Here is a 20,552-nt window from a genome sequence, read left to right as displayed (position 1 = left end):
TGTTCAAATAATAAAACAAAGAGTTCCTTTTCACATATACATTGGATGATTCTTTTCACCCCTAAGTCACCTTCTTTCGGGCTCGGACCCTTCTCAATTGTTAGCTTCCCTCAGCCGGGTTCACTATGGATTTCAAGTGTTGCTGGGTGTCGAGTTCAGCACAGCTCTCACTCATACATTTTCTCCTTTCATATTCATAAATCTTGAGGTGATGGCTGTTCACGCCTTGGATCTCCCTTGTTCGGGCTCAGACCCCTCTGGTATTCACAAATCTTCAGGTGATGGCTGTTCACCCCTTGTATCTCCCTCGTTCAGGCTCAGACCCCTTTGGCATTCACAAGGTTTAATGTCTTTTTACAGAGTTCATTGTGGAGATCCCTCTGCCGGGCTCACTCTTGTCAACACACTGTATTTCGGGACTTTAGACTTCACCCACTTTTCTCGGCATCCCTGTTTCGGGTTCACTCCTGCCAACTTTGCCAATTGCACATTCAACTTTTACAATGCAGGACTCACTTCCCTTAGCTTCACAATCATCTGTCGGACAAAGAATTTCAACTGTACAGAGGATATTACAAGACCCCCATATGACCACTTTGACCCTCTTCTCGCCTTTCCCGAGGCCTTTCTCACACAGATTTTCTTGAGTGAGCACCCACGTGGTGCCAGACTCTTCTGCTGCTGGATTCCCCCTTTTTAGTATCAATAATTCTTTGTTATTTCACAGTTCAATTAGTCATTTGCTACTTTCGTTCAACACAGTTCGGTTTCTTATCGGCTCTCGTCTCAATTCACCGGTTCTGATGAAACGCTTTGCTTTTCTTCTCCATGGAGTCAAGGATGGTACCCCGGAGACCAGCGTCTCTCCTCAGGTTGCTTAGGAGGGCCTTGTGTACCGTTGACACCTGAGACAACACATGCTGGCTATTATTTACGGTCTTACGATGCCATCTGCGGAGATTTCACAGGCCTTGGTTGGAAATGGCAAGGTTGCTTCTCTCCTTGTCACCCTCTCGGTTTGCGCTGCCTTTCTCCTCCTCTTGAACTGCTGGACTGAGTTAGCCCTCTCCTTGTGCGGTCTGCCTTGCTTGTATTGTGCTCCTGTGCTCCACCTTTATCCCTACGGGGGGTTTGAAAGGGTCGTCAGGTGTGTGCAGTTCTGGTCAATTGCCTGACTTTGCCTGACCCTGGTGTTGGGGCATGTCATGTAAACGGCTTGAGTGTTAGTCCGTCATCCTTTATAATATGAGAAAGTGTTCACGTCGGAATCGAGGGGGGAAAAGTGTTTGTGTATCCTACCTGGTAGGTTGGGGAAAAGGTGTCGGAGGAAGGGGGATACCACTACTCACCCATCGGTGTCCCACTTCCACTCCCCACAGACCCCCATCCAGATGAACCTCCCTCACTGGTCCACCCCATGGAACTGGATCCAATAGCAATAGCCGTGTCCTGGCAACCTGGATGACAGATTCCCCGGGACTAGTAAGTGTGAGACCCTCGGGTTTCTCACAGTAAGCATGCAACGAAGATACTGTTCAAGAGTTTGGTTTGGTCTCTCGGTTTGCCCATGTGTTTCGGGATGGTGGCTGGTCGACAGACGTATCTCTATTTGAGCAATGGCACAACACCTTATCCAGAATTGAGATACACATTGGCTCCCCTGATCTGAAATTACCATTGATGTAAATCCATGTAACCTAACTACTTGTTTCAGAAAGGTCTGGGCAAGGGTACCGGCAGTAGGGAGCCCTTTGAGTGCTATAAAGTGGGCCATTTCCGATATCAGGTCGATTACTACCAAGATGGTGTTAAAGCTGTTGTGGGGTGGCAGATCTGTGATAAAATCAAGTGACCCCATATGCCATGGAACTGGAGGCACTGACAGGTGGTGAAGAAGGCCTTGTGGTTTTTTTCATCAGCTTTTTGTGTTGGGCACATAAGTCACATGTTTGGATATAGTGTATTGTGTCTTTACGCCATGAGGGCCACCATTAATGTTGACGTACCTTTGCTAGCGTCTTGGTGATTCCTGGGTGACCTTCAACCAGAGAGTTACGATAACTGTTGAGGACTAGCGATTGCTGTGATGCGTTTTGGTAGGTATAACTGGTTGTGATGGTAAGGGGGTCCTCCCCACTCTTCATGTTGTGGATCCATTGCGACCCATGTCTGCAGTTCCTTTGGTATAAACATTTGCTTGACCGTCATCTGCAACTGTTCTAATGCTGTGGGCATATTGCTCATAGCACCTACTAGCTTGTTGTTTGGGATGATAGCTATTGGCTCTGGAGGTGCATAGGCGCCCCCCCTCCCCTCGCTGCATCCTATTCTGTATTCTGGATAGTGCATCTGCCTTTCTGTTTCGTGTTCCAGGTCTATATGTGATAATGAAGTTATACTCTGCAAAAAACAAGAACCACTGCAGTTGTCGTGAGGATTGGGCTTTGGGTATTCAGAGGTACTGTAAGTTTCGAAGATCAGTGATCACTGTGATGGGATGCCTTGCCCCCAAGATATGGTTTCCCTACTCTTTGAAGGCAGCCTTTATGGCCAACAACTCTTTTTCTGTGATTGCGTAGTTAAGTTGAGCGGGAGTGCATTTTCTTGAACAGAATGAAACCGGATGGAGTTGTCCTGTGTCAGGATTACATTGGGACAGCTCACTCCCATAGCCACGTTCGAGACGCCAGTCTCTACTACATAGGAGAGGTCTGGTTTTGAGTGTTGCAGGATTGGTGCTGTAGTGAAGCACTGTTTCAAGGCAAGGAAAGCTTGTGCCGCTTCTGGAGTCCAAGTAAACTTTGTATTCTTACAAAGCAGTGAGGTAATGGGATGTACTAGGTGGAAGAAGTCTGTTATGAACTACCAATAAAAATGTATGAATCCTAGAAAGCTTTGAACAGTTTTGACAGATGTTGGTGAGGGCCATTGGAGGATTGCTGTTGTCCATACGAATCCCCTGAGGCATTAGGATAAAACCCAAAAATTCTACTTCTGTGACGTGAAAGGCACATTTTTCAAGCTTAGCATACAGATGGTTCTGGCGCAGCTTCTCCAGCACTGCTCTCACATGGCGGACATGATCGGTAGGTGTCATGGAGTAGATCAAGCTATCATCTATATAGACTAATGCACAACATCTAGGAGCTCTCCTAATACATGGTTCATGAAGACCTGGAATGCCGCTGGGGCGCTGCACAAGCTTAAGGCATCACTTGGTACTCATATAGCCCGAATTTGGTGCAGAAAGCGGTCTTCCATTCATCACCACTCTTAACACGCACGAAATATTATGCTCCACTGAGGTCATGTTTGGTGTAGATATTTGCATTCCTCACTGTCATGGTCATGAAGTCAGGGGCACAGGCATGCAGGGGTCGCATGCATAGGAGACCTGGGTGGACACTGTCCTGGCGCCTATGGCGCCAGACTCATGAACAAAAGTAAACAAGAACATCCATTTAACACCAAAAGGCTTTTATTATGGACATAGCACTTCAGATGCATTAACCTTGAATATTCCATCCATTAAGCAGGATGCATTAACCTTGAACATTCCATCCATTAAGCAGCCCCAAGTGTATTCTTGGGTGTGGCTGCTAATGGATTGCCTTTGCACATGCTCACTCTCTAGGAGTGGCAGGGTGTGGCTGGTAAGCTGGCCCTAATGGGCGTGCCCACGATCTCAGCTATATAAGCTGCCTCGATCCTCAAGACAGACGATTCGCATTATTCTGCACTTGCAAGCAGCGTAACGCTCACTGTCGCCCGAGATCAGACTTACCTTTGTAGATCCTTCTTCCTGGACATCCTGCTTCCTGCCAGCATACTTACCAACTGGGGGAAGCTGTTCTTACCTGTACATCTCTTCGGCGAACCAAGTATTCATCTTTACACTTTCCGGAACGCCGAAATACTCATCTTGGCACCGCAGCACGACACGCTCCATCGTTGACAGCAGCGACTGCAAGAAAAAACAGAGGACAAGGTTAGACATCGAAAAAACTGTCAGTTTAAGGTTGCACTTCGCCATACTTAGCGCTTTTCCTTAAACCATCACTTACGTGCTGTCGAACATTGCGGTAGCATCCATCTTCCATCCGGCTAAGTCTCAAAGCTGCATTGAGGACGCATTTCCATATAAGGGAAGAAAACAGAAGAGAAACATTAGTGCGGGCATAAATAGGAGCAACATATAAAGACATTTAACAGAACGAACAGCATCACAACAGCTCAAGAAAGACTTACCAATCATAAGGTGAAGCATAGTCACAGCTGGACTGGACTAATCCATATCAGGGATCAGTGAAGGAACTAGATCCCATTCGACGTGACGCTGCCAGAAGTAGCAGGACGGAGATTTTTTCTTCCATAATTCACAGGTGAGCTTTATGGGCCGGCGTATGCTCACAGAAACCGTACTTTGGGGTGAAGGGTTCGAGAGGTACAACAATCACAGATTGGCGCGCTTACACACTCTTATCTCCATGCAGGAGCAGTATCACCACTGCACACAGCTTTTCTACTGAGAGAGAGGCCTAAAGGGGGTGATTCAAGTTCAGGGAGAGCTGCAACCGTGCCCCAACGCCTCCGCAGAGACCAGGTGAGCTAACACTCACTTGGTCTGAAAGTACTGGTATCAAGGGGAGTGGGTACCTGTTATTTAAAGTAATCTGGTTTTGGGCCCTGTAGTCAATACAGGTACATAGTTCTCCCTTTTTTTTGGGGACAAAGAAGAGAGGTGAAGCCACGGGAGACTTGTATGGGCGTATGACACCATTAGCTAGGTATTGATCGAGGTAAGTATGGAGATGAGCATTTTCCCGTTCCGTTAAGGCATAGATACGACTACATGGTATCTGTGATCCTGTAATGAGGTCAATTTGGCAGTTGCAGGGTCTGTGCGGGGGCAGCGTATTTGTTTGTTCGTTGTGGAAGACATCTTAGCAATCACTGTACTCAAGTGGCAGGTTCACCATGATGCCAAAACTAGAGTAGGACTTGTAGGTGCCATTGGGGATGGTTGGTTTTCTGAGGATGCTTTATAGTAACATGTATCACCACAGGTCCTGGAAAAGGTTAAGGTTCTTGCTCACCAATCAATGCTAAGGTTATGGGACTCAAGCCAGGGTATCCATAGGATAACTTGGACATGCGGGGCGCTGATGAGATCAAAAGCAATACTTTCCCAATGTCCATCCTGACACAGCAGCATACCTTCCTCCATACACTGGGTCACTGAAGCCGAAGCCAATTGTATTCTATCAACGGCAACTAAGTGATCTGCCGTAGGTTTTTGTCGTAACAGAACTCCAATCTGGCGGGCCATCATGTAGTTCATATGATTGCCCACAGCTCCACAATCCACTTAAGCTTGTAAAGCATGCATCCTTTGGGATTGCTGAAGACCAATGAGCCCAATGGGGGTGTCTAGTTAAAGTACTGAATACAAAAGGATCGAATGCCAAAGGTGAGAGTGCATTTTTTCGAAATTCAATAGGGTCGAATAGTACATTTTGAGAAATATTTTCGAAACTTTTTCAAATTTTTTTTTACATAAAAGTAATGAACTACACATTATTGTTTTCATATTATGAATTTATTTTGTTATATATATTGTTTTTAATGCTTTCTTAAATACAGTTGGTTTAATGCAAAACGTATTTCAAATTTCTAAAGTCATATTAACATTATTTATTCACTTTTAAATATATGTATTTAATGCATTTGAACATTTGTTAAATATTTGAATATATTGAACATTTTGTAACTTTCATACAAACGTATTACTTTTTCAACAGTAGATGGCGTTGGTTTACGTTTAGTATATTAAAGTTTTGTTTATGTATTCTTTTGTGTTCAACGTGTGACGTCCTATGTTACGTAAGGTTACGTGGTCGCCATTTTATGAGTTCTTCGTTCCTGGTCCGGTTGCTTTTTGTACACGCTTCCTTTTTTAAATGGATTTGACTTTTTTTTTTCCAAAGGAATTCTTTTTTGGGTATTTTTTTCTGCTTGGATTATTTTTTCCTTTGGATTGCTGTTTCGGATCAGAGCTTTTCCATGGATTTTATGGTTGTATGCTTTTTTCATTTGGATTGATTTTTTTTTTTCCTATGGAGTTCGGAATTGGATTTTTTTTCTTATGGTTTTTTTCTCATGGATTATTGTTTTTTTTTGTACCTTTTTATGGATTTTCCACTTGGATTATGTTTCGTACCTCCTTCGGATGTGTTTTTTCACTGTTTCCTGCTTTTGGTGACTTTGTCCGGTGTACAGAGCTGGCGGTTTTTGGTGAGTTTATTTTAATTCATACTAGCATTTTAAGTTGTATGCAATAGCTTCTAAGTATTGCATTGCTTCCATTGTTTCAAAACGGTTTACTATGCTATTTATTCGTTCCTCATAGTCTCTGTATTTTCTTTTGATTTTATGGGTGTTTTTAATTGAGACCATTAGCTAGGTATTGATCGAGGTAAGTATGGAGATGAGCATTTTCCCGTTCCGTTAAGGCATAGATACGACTACATGGTATCTGTGATCCTGTAATGAGGTCAATTTGGCATTGCAGGGTCTGTGCGGGGGCAGCGTATTTGTTTGTTCGTTGTGGAAGACATCTTAGCAATCACTGTACTCAAGTGGCAGGTTCACCATGATGCCAAAACTAGAGTAGGACTTGTAGGTGCCATTGGGGATGGTTGGTTTTCTGAGGATGCTTTATAGTAACATGTATCACCACAGGTCCTGGAAAAGGTTAAGGTTCTTGCTCACCAATCAATGCTAAGGTTATGGGACTCAAGCCAGGGTATCCATAGGATACCTTGGACCTGCGGGGCGCTGATGAGATCAAAAGCAATACTTTCCCGATGTCCCTCCTGACACAGCAGCATAACTTCCTCCATACACTGGGTCACTGAAGCCGAAGCCAATTGTATTCTATCAACGGCAACTAAGTGATCTGCCGTAGGTTTTGTCATAACAGAACTCCAATCTGGCGGGCCATCATGTAGTTCATATAATTGCCCACAGCTCCACAATCCACATAAGCTTGTAAAGCATGCATCCTTTGGGATTGCAGAGGACCAATGAGCACAATGGGGGTGTCCAGTTAAAGTACTGAATACAAAAGGATCGAATGCCAAAGGTGAGAGTGACTTTTTTTCGAAATTCAATAGGTTCGAATAGTACATTTTGAGAAATATTTTCGAAACTTTTTCGATTTTCTTTTTACATAAAAGTAATGAACTACACATTATTGTTTTCATATTATGAATTTATTGTGTTATATATATTGTTTTTAATGCTTTCTTAAATACAGTTTAATGCAAAACGTATTTCAAATTTCTAAAGTCATATTAACATTATTTATTCACTTTTAAATATATGTATATAATGCATTTGAACATTTGTTAAATATTTGAATATATTGAACATTTTGTAACTTTCATTCAAATGTATTACTTTTTCAACAGTAGATGGCGTTGGTTTACTTTTAGTATATTAAAGTTTTGTTTATGTATTCTTTTGTGTTCAACGTGTGACGTCCTATGTTACGTAAGGTTACGTGGTCGCCATTTTATGAGTTCTTCGTTCCTGGTCCGGTTGCTTTTTGTACACGCTTCCTTTTTTAAATGGATTTTCACTTTTTTTCCCAAAGGAATACTTTTTTGGGTATTTTTTTCTGCTTGGATTATTTTTTCCTTTGGATTGCTGTTTCGGATCAGAGCTTTTCCATGGATTTTATGGTTGTATGCTTTTTTTCATTTGGACTGATGTTTTTTTTCCTACAGAGTTCGGAATTGGATTTTTTTTTCTTATGGTTTTTTCTCATGGATTATTGTTTTTTTGTACCTTTTTATGGATTTTCCACTTGGATTATGTTTCGTACCTCCTTCGGATGTGTTTTTTCACTGTTCCCTGCTTTTGATGACTTTGTCCGGTGTACAGAGCTGGCAGTTTTTGGTGAGTTTATTTTAATTCATACTAGCATTTTAAGTTGTATGCAATAGCTTCTAAGTATTGCATTGCTTCCATTGTTTCAAAACTGTTTACTATGCTGTTTATTCGTTCCTCATAGTCTCTGTATTTTCTTTTGATTTTAAGGGTGTTTTTAATTGAGATTGCTTGTGCTATTTTTATTTCCTGTGTGGTTTGTACTGATTTAAGGTGGTTGATAAAGTGCCATAAGTTCAGATTGTTTGTATTGAATTCTTTGTTGATTTTGCTATGCCATCCTTCTTGTATGTTGTTGGTTCTTGTCCAGTTTTCTTTAATTGATTTGTGGCAATTCCATATTTTAGTTTGGTATTTTGCTCTTCTTCTAGTGCCTTTTCGTGTTAGCTGGCCAATCCATGTATTTTCTATATAGTCCATGAAATTACATGAAATTACATAATTCCTCTTCATGATCGGTAAAGTACTGTGTGGAAATCAATGTCTCATAATACGTTATAACACTGTCCTCTCTCACAAATGCCAATGCATATATTTTATTGATTTGTCCGAAATGAAAAAACAGCCTTGAATGTGAGTGTCGGATATATTTTTTCAAAAGCCTTCATTTGTCCTTGTTCAAAATCCATGGTTATTGTCTTCGGTGATTTGTCTGGCAATGATTCTTGGATTAATGTAAATATATATATATATGTACAGTTCCTCTGATTTCCCTGGCATTAATACATAAATTAACGATATAACTGTCCCATTGTAAATACTATAAAACTGATGGAACGGTTCTGGACATGATTTTAAAGTTGCATCCCCGTGCCATATTGTTGAATCCCCTAGGTGCGATAAATTAGTTAAAGTAGCAAAAATCAACATTTTCTCATTTTTAACATCCAATGTTTTCCACGGAAACTGTTCACCTTTGTCTGTTTTCTGTAACATTTCTGGCACATTTATGTTTAAATATGTCTGTGGTGCCATCAGCAAATTCTCCTTGTGTTGTTTCTGTCTGTTTACATTTCTTTTCATCAGCTTGGTGTTTGGCATTTGGCGGCAACATGTAGTGGCAATTTTTCATATGCTCTGTTTACTAGTGAGCTGGTCGCTTCATTTTCATTTTCATCCACATTTTTTCTGATTTCATTTATCAATTTATTTATTAATATAGTTGTGCTGTCTGGCATATGATTATGCTCCCCTGTACATCTTATATTTTCATTCTCAGTTATTGCTCTTCCCGTACACTGTACATTTTTATATTCCATATACTTCCAGTAACTTGTTTCTTTCCGTGTAGTTTCTCTACTGTAGATATATCCTTCATATACTAGCTGCAAACCTCCCATTTCTGATTTTATGTACTCCATATCGGTATCAATACGTATCTGTAACAGTCAATTTTATAGATAAGTATTAGTTGCTGACTGTAACCAACTAATGTTTTAAATATTTTGTCTTTTCTATTTGTTTTACTTACCACTTTATTTTAGTCAGGAAATACGTTATCGTCTCGGTCGTTTGTGTCAGCTGCTGTCTCCTTCTCACCTTCCCTCACGCACTGACAGTTTGTTTCCAACCGTCACCTGTGCATATGCTTTCTACACAAGGTTCTTTACTCTTTGTTTAGATCTAGTCTTTTAACCCTTTCTCGATTTCACTTTCATTCAATATGTTTTTTAATGTTCGATCCTTTTGTTTCGAGCAAATGACCTATTTACATTATTTGTACCTAATGTGGAACCTTTTACTTTCGATCCTTTTGATTTAATACTTTTGTTTTTTTGGTCCTTTGTTTTCGGTAATATAACCTATAACCCGCAATGGGTATAGCAAGATGCAAGGCATATGATACCTTTTCGTTGCTCGACAACTGAGCCTCTATTCATGTTGGGCCCAGCAGTTTTCCGAAGGCCATTCATTGGAAGTTGTATCCACCCTCTTACCGTTTTCTTGACCGGCTTCACCAGGCAGTCTCGCAAGAAGTGGCCCGACTTGCCACAATACAAGCATAACTGCTGTTGTCTATGCCTCTCTCTCTCCTCCCTAGTTAGTGGCCATTCGCACACCACTCAACTGCATGGGTTCTGGTATGCCCTCTTTGTGATGAGCTGGATTCTCTTTCAGGTGGATGTACAAGGGACGTGCTTCCAAGCGGGAACGGCAAGCATTAAATCCATGTATTCCGAGCAACCAGCAGGGGGATAAACCACTTGCACAAGCACATCCTTGAACTCCCCCCTGAACCCGCTATGGAAGAGTGTGGTCCATTTGTCTTCAGGCCAGTTTGTCTCCGTCACCAGCCTGTTAAAGGTAGCAATGTAGGCCAGGAGATCCTGAGACCCTTGCAGCAGGGACAATAGTTTGTTGTCAAGGGCCTGTCCTGGGTCTTGCGAGCAAAGAGCTTTTCTAATTCCTGTTGAAAACCAGGAAGGTTGCACAGGATAGGGTTGTCTCTGTTCACCCGCAGAATTTACCAATTTGTAGCGTGAACCCCCTGCCCCAAGTATGACAGGATGAAGGCCACTTTGGTCTGGTCAAAGGGGAAGACCCCTGGTTTACAGAGGAAATGGAGCCTGCATTGATTGATAAATGCTGCAAACTTATGTGGGTCCCCTAAGAAGCATTCAGGCAGGGCAGAGGGGATCATTGCTGGGGCAAAAACTTGGACAGGGGCTAGTAGTGGGAGTGCTGGTGGTGTTGGCCCTGGTAACGATATCTGCCCTGCGTGCAACTGGAGAAGTCTGGCCAGCTCATCTGTACGATCCCCATCAACCACTAATTCACGCCTCAAGGCATTCATTTTGGAACGGGCAGCATGTACTTCAGCCCTAAGGTCCCCTAGAATTTGTGCCAGCTGATCTACTTTGGAGGATCCCATGACGCTGGGGCAGAGCATGCGTTCTGTAACGTTTACCTGTGACTCTGCGGAAACGCCTGGATTCTCTGCTGTGTAACCCACACCACTTACTACTCAAAGGTTGTGCAGTGTTGTGTTGTGACTAACCACTGAACTGAGGGAGGAAGGGTTGTGGATGTTGGTTGGTGACAATACCCCTCGGGCGGAGCAGTGTTGGGACGAGCAATGGATGAATCACCTATAAACCAACCAAAACACAGGTGTCACAAGGTGTCCCCAAACCCAGTCCCCCCCCCTCTTGACTTCTAATGTTCCCCCTTTCCAGGAAGGCTGGACTCACCTGAGGTTTGAGAAGGAGGTAGGCGAAGGTTTTCATGCACCTGTAGCCATTTACTGCACTACTTGCCAGGTGCAGGATCTGGATTCTCTGCATTTTCCTTCTGTCTTTAATGTCTTTAATGTCTATCACTTTTTGTAGTGCTTTCTTGCTTTGATCTGTAATTCTCTTGCTTGCTGCTTGTTATGTTCTTGCAGTATCGTTTCTTCTTCTTCTTGCTCGCTGCTTGTTGACTTATGCAATCATCTTTTCCTCCTCTTCCAGGTCTACACTGGTGTCCCTGACACAATGCAGTTAGGCAGAAACCTGTGCAGTTCCCTTGGGGACCACTGCAAAATATTTTAGACTACAGGTGTTTGGCAGTAAACCCACTTGGTAGCAGTCTGCACTACACAGATTCACTTGGTAGCTGTGGCTGAACAGACAGACTTCCATCAAGAAGAGCAGACCCCGGGGCAATCGAATTGCCCCGACCAAAACGTCCACAATATGATGGTTTGTACTGGTTTCTGTTCATAATTTCGGACTAGCAAAGCCAATGGTGACTGTACATGCCCTCGGAGACAGTAGTCAGTCCCAGGGTATGGAGTCTATGTTGGGGAGTCGCTACGACACCCCCTGGGTTACGGCACGGAGGGTGCTGTGTAACCCACATCAAAAACACATGAGACCCTATGGAGTAAAAGGTCCCATAGCCCATAAAACGCATGGCAAGACAAAGGAACACCTCAAATCATGTCTAAGAGTGGGAGTAAAAGAGTCTCACTCTTAGCAGGAGAAAAAAGTAAACCCCAAAAATCCAGCAAAGCTGCTGGGGGACTCACTAGGTTTGGGAAATTAGCCTTTACAGAGAATTCTCCCTAACATTCGCCCCTCCACCCAGACAGGGACAGGAGGATTTAATCCACTCCTGGATGAATCTCATACCTCTAGTCGGATACAAACACCCTAGAGAGACCATCTGCATTTTGGTGGTGACACCCTGACCTATGTTCTATGGTCAAATCAAAGGATTTCATTTGTAAGCTATATGACCTACAAACCCTTTGAGGAACTCAGTCTTTTTGAAACTATAGGGGATCTGGTTGACCAGTCCCTCAGAAGTTGGTACAACTTCTGAACCTCTGTTAGGCTGTTTCAAGGGGCCCTTATAAAGGATTCCCTTAGATCTAGAGGGGCCACCAGAGGTCCTCACCACGTCTCTGTTGGGAGAAGGTTGGGTTTTAGGTCTCTTGGTTGGAGGGGATGGAGATAAGCAAGGTACATGCTTCTCCTTCCTCTTAGATCTACCTTTACCTACGTTAGGAGTTTCCCCCTTAAGACTAGGAATTGGGTTGGAGTCTTCTGTGGAAGGTCCAACAGTCTGAAGGTTTTTGGCCTTAGACTTTTCTTTTCTGGTTTTCCACCAGCACTGAGAATTACAAGTTCTCTTAGGCCTAGTTAGGGTTCCAGTAGGTCTATCCACCTCTTCCTCAGAATCTAGAACTGGGGGAACAATGATAGAGCTTGGTTGGGGCTCCCATTTCCCTAACATTTTAGCCTGAAATTTGCCTGGGTCAGAGGTCAACTTACCAACACCAGGGCTTGTAGTGGGGGTCTCAGTAGAGCTTCCCACAGGCTTAGAGTGGTTCCTTAAGGTGGCCTCTCTAGCCAATGTGGTTTGGTTCTGGGTCTCCATACTTGGAGGCCTGGGGTTACTGGACACTACTCCTAGAGTTCTTAGATCATTCCCCTACAGGACTCTCCCAGACACCTCAGTCTGAACACTGACAGGAATCAACACTGTCATGTCATTACACTGAATGAGGGCTGGTAGAATTGGAACCATTTGGGCAGGGCCTCCAGACATCTTAGTGGGACCTTTGGGTGCCTTAGCAACATCATCAGGCCTGAAAAAGCTTTCATCCACTACTGTTCTGCTGGCCCCAGAGTCTCGCCTGGCAGGAGTATCCTGGCCATTGACAAGAACACTGTCCATACAATAAACTTTAGAGTTTTCTGGTATGGAGTTGTACACACCCCTATTCTGATCAATAACTAGACCCATGGACTCTACTGTTACATTTGCTTGAAGACCCAAAGGTTCTTCAGCAAAGACTTCAAAGTGAGCGCTAGCCATTTGGACTTCCTCCTCAGGAGTGAAGGCTAAGGAGACTGTGCTGATCCCTGTAGGTTTACCCTTACATCTGGGATCTCCTTTGATGTGGTCAGTTGCCCCACAGAGATAGCATGTTCCAAATGCTCTCTGGAAGGGTGGCTTGGCCTGACCTCCTTCTGGTTTGTGACCAGAAGGTACACTATCCTGTTGTGGTTTACCCTGGGGCTTACCCTGGTTATTTTGTTGTTTGGGGCCCTATTTGGTTTGGGAGGTATTAGAAATCTCTTGGTTCCCTTTTTGTGGCTGCTTTCCCTCATCCTTTTTCTGAGTGACCCCTGAATCCTTGTGAGTAGCCCTGTTGGCAACCCACAAGTCAGCAGCCTTAGCTAGCTTTCTAGGATCTAATTCCTTTGAATCAGCCAAGTGCTGTCTGAGCTCAGGAGAGCAGGCATCATAAATTGACTCCAACATTACAAGATTTCTCATTCCCTCATAAGTGTTCACCTTGTAACCCTTAATCCAGCCCTCTAAGTTTTTCAAACACTCACTCTACCAGGTAGCCCAAGGGTTACCATGATTCTTTTTGAGGGTCCTAAACCTCTTAAGGTACTGGGAAGGGGTGTTCCCAAATCTAGCTATCAAAGCTAGTTTCACACATTCATAATCCTTCTTATCCTCCTCCCCCAACTCCATTACCTCATCAGTTGCAACAGGGGGGAGCCTAGAGAACAACCAGGAAAGTAACTCATTTCCTGTAATGTTCTGGAGCCCATGATTATATTCAAACAAACTCAACCAATCCAACACATCCAACTTACGCTCATACATACCCACCAACTCCTTAGGCATCTGAGGTCTTTTTGGACTGGAACTCCTAGAGGATTCGGAGAGAGAAGCACTTTCCACAGACATTATTTTCATTTCTAGCTCATGGTTGAGCTCCATTTCTCTGAGCCTTAGTTCTTGGTGCCGTTGTTCTGTTTGAGCACTAATTCTTTTCAATTCTAATTCAAGCTTCATTTTTTCTAGTTCCATATATTGAGGATTAAGTGTGGGACCTGGTAAAGGTCCAGTAGGTACAGGTGGCAGGGCAAGTAGAGGCCCAGGGGAGACAACTCTGACATCTTCCCTCTCCTCTTCTGCTTCTGACTCAAAGTTATCAATACTAACATTCATATCAATATCATTGCTGTTATCTACAGTTGCTGGAGTGGTAGGTTCCTCTGAACCACCATCCAGACTTTGGTTTGCTAACAACCTTTCTATTAGCTCCATGTTCTTGCCTTTAGTCAGGAGATTCTTATGCTTACAGAGAACTCTTAAACAATCAGCAGTTTTTGTAGCAAGGGACTCTTGACTATAACTTTCCAGAGTTGACATGTTTTAGAAAATACTTCTTTATAGTGCTAAGCTTTGTGGTTAGTTGCACTAAGGTATCTATAAGCACACTAAAATGTATACACGATACAAATCCCACCGCTGTACACCAGTATTAGGCAGAAACCTGTGCAGTTCCATTGGGGACCACTGCAAAAGATTTACGACTACAGGTGTTTGGCAGTAAACCCACTTGGTAGCAGTCTGTACCACACAGATTCACTTGGTAGCTGTGGCTGAGCAGTCAGACTTCCCTCAAGAAGAGTTAGGCAGTATGTAGAGTATACACAATAGGTACAGAGATACAGTAGCACAAGCAAACACTGACCAGAGCTTTGGTGTAAAAGTATATAATTATTTATCTAAAGACACACTTTGTAAATTACACTAGCAGCAAAGAGGTAAGTAAATTCAGCACACAGTCACTATTATATATATACAACCCTAAACACTTATTAGACAAGTCTTAATGATAACCACCACTTATTTTCAGACAGAGGTGAGCGCTTAACATAAGATGGCACTCTAATAGGTTATAAAAAAAGGGAGGGAAAAAGGCAGAGTTATGGAAACACACACATTTCAATACTTTTAAAAGAACCACAGTAAGGCAGGATAGGCAGAGTTCTACTGGAGAGCAAGGAAGTCAATTGCAAGGCCCAGCTCTTGGAGAGAGCAAGCAGAAGGGGTCCAGGTTCACACAGTGGGGTTATGCCCAAAGAGTCTTGTAGATAGTTCGCACACAAAGGATGAAATTTAGCTAGGTTGTCCCAGGCCAGCCCAGCCCAGGTTAGAAAGACGAGGCTTTACTGTCACCCCAAACGATCTGTCGCAAGGGAAGCCAGGCGGGACACAGTACCTTAAGTGTGAAGGAAGCTCCAGCAGGGGCAGTTGTTCCTGGCAGCGGGTGCAAGTCGGTGTTTCGTCCAGAGGAAGAGGAGGTCTCACCGTGGAGGAAAGATGAAGGTCGATGCACTGCCAGGGAAGAAACCAGCTGCGGAGTTCTTTCAGTTAAAAGGTACTACCCGTCTCTTCGCGGTAGTGGTAAGCCGTGGTATTCCGGTTGCCGAGGTACTTGGCACGGGCAAGGCGGCCACGAGATGCTCCAGGAAGGCGAAAAGAAGGCAAAACTGGTTATCCCCACCAGGCAAAGGAAGAAGACTCTCCGGACGGGAGATCTCCTCTGTCGTCGGGAAAAGTGGTGAGACGGTTCAGCAGGGCTCCACCGGTGGTGTCGTGGTTGCAGGTTGGCTCAGCTTCTCCCTCCTCAGATTCTTAGGTCCTGTGGCGACTTCTGAAGTTCCAGTCCCCAAAGCCCTGACTTATGCAGCAAACCCCCATTCATTCAGCCTAGCTGTCAATCAAACATGCTAAGTGGTGAGCCGGCCGGCTCACCACTTTGGCCAATCACACAAGAGTGGGACTTGAGTTGCCAAGGCAACTCAGTCCAGGGTGCCTAAACCCCCTCCCACACTCCCTGTGGTACCCAGACAGAGTGACACCACTTTTGAAGGCTTCTGTGGAGAAGCCCGCCAAAAAGTGGAACAAAGGGCCCGACGCTCGACTTGGGTTGGAGTCACAGAAGAGAACACAAACGCCATTTTAGAATCGAGTTCTGGCAAAAAATACCAACCGGTGAATTAATATTAATTAAATAAACCGGCGGTATGTTCGAGGCTATGAGAATTAATTAATTAAAGTTGGTAGCCTCGAACAATGGGAAAATACCGTAGGAAAATATTCGCGGGCGAATATAAAAAGTAGTTTCCACTGCCACCAGCCAAAACTCGATCAGGGGGGACGGAGACGTGCCCCCTCGAACAACAGACCCCGGGGCAATCGAATTACCCCGACCAGTACGTCCACAATATGGTGGTTTGTACTGGTTTCTGTTCTTAATTTGGGACTAGCATTGCCAATGGTGACTTTACATGCCCTGGGAGACAGTAGTCAGTCCCAGGGTATGGAGTCTATGTTGGGGAGTCGCTACGACAACCCCTGGGTTACGGCACAAAGGGTGCTGTGTAACCCACATCAAAAACACATGAGAACCTATGGAGTAAAAGACCCCATAGCCCATAAAACATGGAAAGACAAAGGAACACCTCAAATGATAGTGGGAGTAAAAGAGTCTTACTCTTAGCAGGGGAAAAAATAAACCCCAAAAATCCACCAAAGCTGCGTGGGGACTCACTAGGTTTGGGAAATTAGCCTTTACAGAGAATTCTCCCTAACAGAGATATCGGATGAAACTCCTGTTGCGGAAGATTGGCGGCGGATCTAAACGCTTCCTGCCACTCTTGTAGTTTGGTGGTGCAGGAAAAATAGAGGTAACGGAATTGCCTACACTTTCTTCTGCACCACCAAACTCGTAATGGGGCAATATCGGCACTGTACTAGGCTAGGGGCGAGACGTCCTCTGCCTTCCAGTTCAGTGGCTGATCGCTTCCCCCGTGGCATAGAAGAACGCTAGCTCTTCCTCTGAGATCTTACTGGGGCTAAGAACAGAGATCTTACTGGCCGGGTGTGATCCCAAGTGGACATACAACATGCTTTCTGGTCGCTTGCAACCTATAGTGCCAATGATGCAACAGCCCAGGTCCAGGCACAGCCACCCCATGAAGGGGTGCCAGAGCTGCAAGATGCCCCCAGGTGTAGTCCTCAAAGGAGAGTGGAGGTGCACGGTTGGGGCATTAACATGGGGGAGGTGCAGCAGCAGAAGGCTGGGACAAGTGTCCCACAAAGAACATGAGTCAGTGACTACTGTTGCTCGTGAGTCTTCTTCTGTGTTACCTGTCCACCCTTTTACAATGCATGAAGATCCCCACACTAGCCATCTGCAAGAATACAACACACGCCATTGCCACCTGCCTGGGCCTGCTTGCCCCCCAACAGTGGTATTCAAACATTTTTATGACATGTCCCCTCTGATCCAGCCTTGAGTAATATACTTCCCAGGCCCCTCCACAAGCTATTACTGCTTATTGTAAAGAGCCTCACACCACTGCTTGACATCCTTGAAGACCACTGCCTATAAGAACTGGTGTGCAGTCATAATGTCGACATCAATAATGTCGACAGTCAAAATGTCGACAAATTAATGTCGAAAAACAATAATGTCGACAAACAAAAATGTCGACATTATTCGATATTTTTTCGACATTAATTTAGTGTATGCATAAATAAATAAATAAATATATATATGATGTGTTGAGTATGAGGGGTGGTTGGGGGGGTGTGGGGGGGTGGCAGGGGGGTGTTGGGTGAGGGGGGGTTGGGGGGGGACCCCCCCATAGTAAATACAATTTTTATTTATTTAATTATTGAATAAATAAATAAATAAATAATTGGTATGTGTTGAGTATGAGGGGTGAAAGGGTGGTTGGGGGGGTGTGGGGGGGCGGCAGGGGGGTGTTGGGTGAGGGGGGGTTGGGGGGGGGACCCCCCCATAGTAAATACAATTTTTATTTATTTAATTATTAAATAAATAAATAAATAAATAAATAAATAATTGGTATGTGTTGAGTATGAGGGGTGAAAGGGTGGTTGGGGGGTGTGGGGGGGGGGGTGGCAGGGGGGTGTTGGGTGAGGTGTTGATAGTTTTAAGGGTTTATAGTCATAATGTCAAAAAAAAAAATGTCGACATTTTTTTTTCGACATTATGACTTTTTACATTAAAAGTATAGAATGTCGACATTATTATTTTCGACATTATTTTTTCGACATTTTTGTCTGTCGACATTTTTTTGTCGACATTATGACTATAAACCATAAGAACTACCACTATTCAGGATGTTGTGCAGCACTGGACACAGTGTCTCCCAAATAGCAGCCACCTCAAACCGTCCGTGGGAATCGGGGCGGGTGGAGAACCCTCATTCCAGAGAAAGCGATCTCGCACAACCGGTTTAATCTGAGACAGGTGAAAAACCGGATGTATCCGAGACCAAGAGGCCGGCAAGGAAAGTTTGACAGCAGCCGAGCTGATCCTGGATAGAACCCGAAATGGTCCAAAGTACCTGGGAGACAGTTTAGACGGAACCAGGTGGCGAGGAAGAAACTTGGACGCCAACCACACCGTGTCTCCGACGGTAAGTTCCCGATCGTCACGACGGTGCCGATCAGCATTCCTTTTAGCCCGATCTTGAGCCATCTGTAAAGTTTGTTTAGCCAGTTTCTGCCCCTCGCGAATGTCAGTGATGAGTGGCATGGGATATTTGTCGGCAGTGGTTATTTTATTGAGTCCTCGGTAATCAATGCAAGGACGGAGCTCATCAGAATCTTTCTTGGGAATAAAGAAAAATGACACTCCATTCTCCCTTTCAGTAGCAGATATCGGTCCTCGGACGGTCCTGATCTGCATGGGTTCTTCGGTTTGCGAATGAGCCTTTTGGATCACTGGGGAATACTCAGACTGAGATCTAGTTCCTTTGCTCTTTTTTTTCTCATTTGTCCGTTCATGCATACGGTAATCGATTTGCATGGTTAGTGTGTTCATATCCACTAAGTTAGATGCGCGATGGACCTTAGAGTCCTCATCCTTGAGTTCATCTGTAAGGCCTCTCCGAAAAAGAGTAAGAAGACCTTCATCGGGCCAGCCCAGTTCGGATGATAGTTGTTTGAATTGCGTAATGTACCACAGTAAATCTCTACTGCCTTGTTTTAGATCGAGAAGCCTTTCCTGAGTGGCTACCGAAATTTCCTTCCTACCAAACATAGTTTTGAGACTGTTGCTGAAAGCGGAGTAGGAATCAAGGATAGCATTGTTGGAGGTAACTAGAGGGGTTGCCCGTGCTAAGGCAGGCCCAGAAAGATGTGAAATAACATAGCCTACCTTATCTTTATCTGTAGGAAAAAAACGAGATTTAAAGTTAAATTGGATTGTGCAGCTGTCGAGAAATTCCTTAAGTTTTTTTTTACATGACTGTATGTAATGATGGCGGGGGAGTGTCAGAAAAGGCTCTGGCTACTTGATGTCGCAGTTGTGCGTTGTCTTGTTTTAAGGATTGCATCTCCAAGGACATGGCCTGCATTGCCGCCATTAGTTGCTGCATTTGCTGTTCCATTTACAATATCACTGTCAATATTAGGGCGTCGCTTACTGTTACTTTTGTATTAAGCAGAGTAATAAAGCTGTTGTTAAAGTCTACAAAGCTCACCTTTACAGATTGATGGAACCAAATGGGAGGACCAATGCGACCGTGAAAGTTACCCTGACACAGCCCTGACCTCTCCTACCCAGGATAAAGTAACCCAGGAGAAAGGGCAGGACCGCCAGGGAAACCCCCTAATGGGAAGAAAACCCTGGTCGAGTCCCCCTTCGTCTAGATCAGGAGGAAGTTGAAGTGGAAGCTTCACTGACGGATGGCAGAAAAAGATTTCACACGGGAGGCTTCTCCTAAGAGCACAGGAGAGGGAAAATCTGGAGAATGTCAAAAGAGGGAAAATAGTAGAACAGTGAAAGGGAAGCAGAAAGTAATCCTCTCACCAACGAAGGAACGAAGTTGGAGGAAGACTGTTCAAAAACTGGAGATCGGAAGAATCGTGGAGCAGCGGGAGACTCTGGAAGGAATGAACAGGTGAGTAAGCTAATCGGAGAGAGGGGGGAGCCCTAAAAGGACTAAACTTACTCTAACGGAAGTCTAGGAGAGACGGGAAACAAACAAGTCTGCCGGATAGGTCTGAATGAACAGTGTGCAGGCGAAGGCTGATGGAGAATCCGAATGAGGGGAGAGAACAGAGTTAGGAGAAATGGAAGGTACAAGTAGTTTTGATTAGTGGAGGTAGATAGAAGTTTCAGAAGTGAACTCACAGAGCGTCAAAAGCAGAAGCGACGCGAAGCACCGTCCGCTTCAATTCCGGATAAAGGATCATGTGAGCAGTTGGCCGTACGTCAAAGAGACGTGCAAAAACTGGACCGCTGCAGGTAGTATGGG

General features: G+C 44.2%; 1 protein-coding gene across 1 annotated transcript in view; it reads right to left on the bottom strand.

Annotated features, from left to right (window-relative positions):
- The window catches only part of LOC138467389 (uncharacterized), a 623,308-nt gene that overhangs the window by 157,269 nt on the left and 445,487 nt on the right, over window positions 1-20,552 (bottom strand). The window contains 1 exon segment of the mRNA XM_069607343.1: window positions 18,636-19,461. Within this exon segment, the coding sequence (XP_069463444.1) occupies window positions 18,636-19,461 (826 nt within the window).

Source organism: Ambystoma mexicanum, chromosome 4q (assembly GCF_040938575.1).
Source record: "Ambystoma mexicanum isolate Mex_15411 chromosome 4q, UKY_AmexF1_1, whole genome shotgun sequence".
NCBI lineage: Eukaryota > Metazoa > Chordata > Amphibia > Caudata > Ambystomatidae > Ambystoma > Ambystoma mexicanum.
The sequence above is the reverse complement of the archived record's forward strand: the minus strand, read 5'-3'. Positions and strand labels throughout refer to the sequence as shown.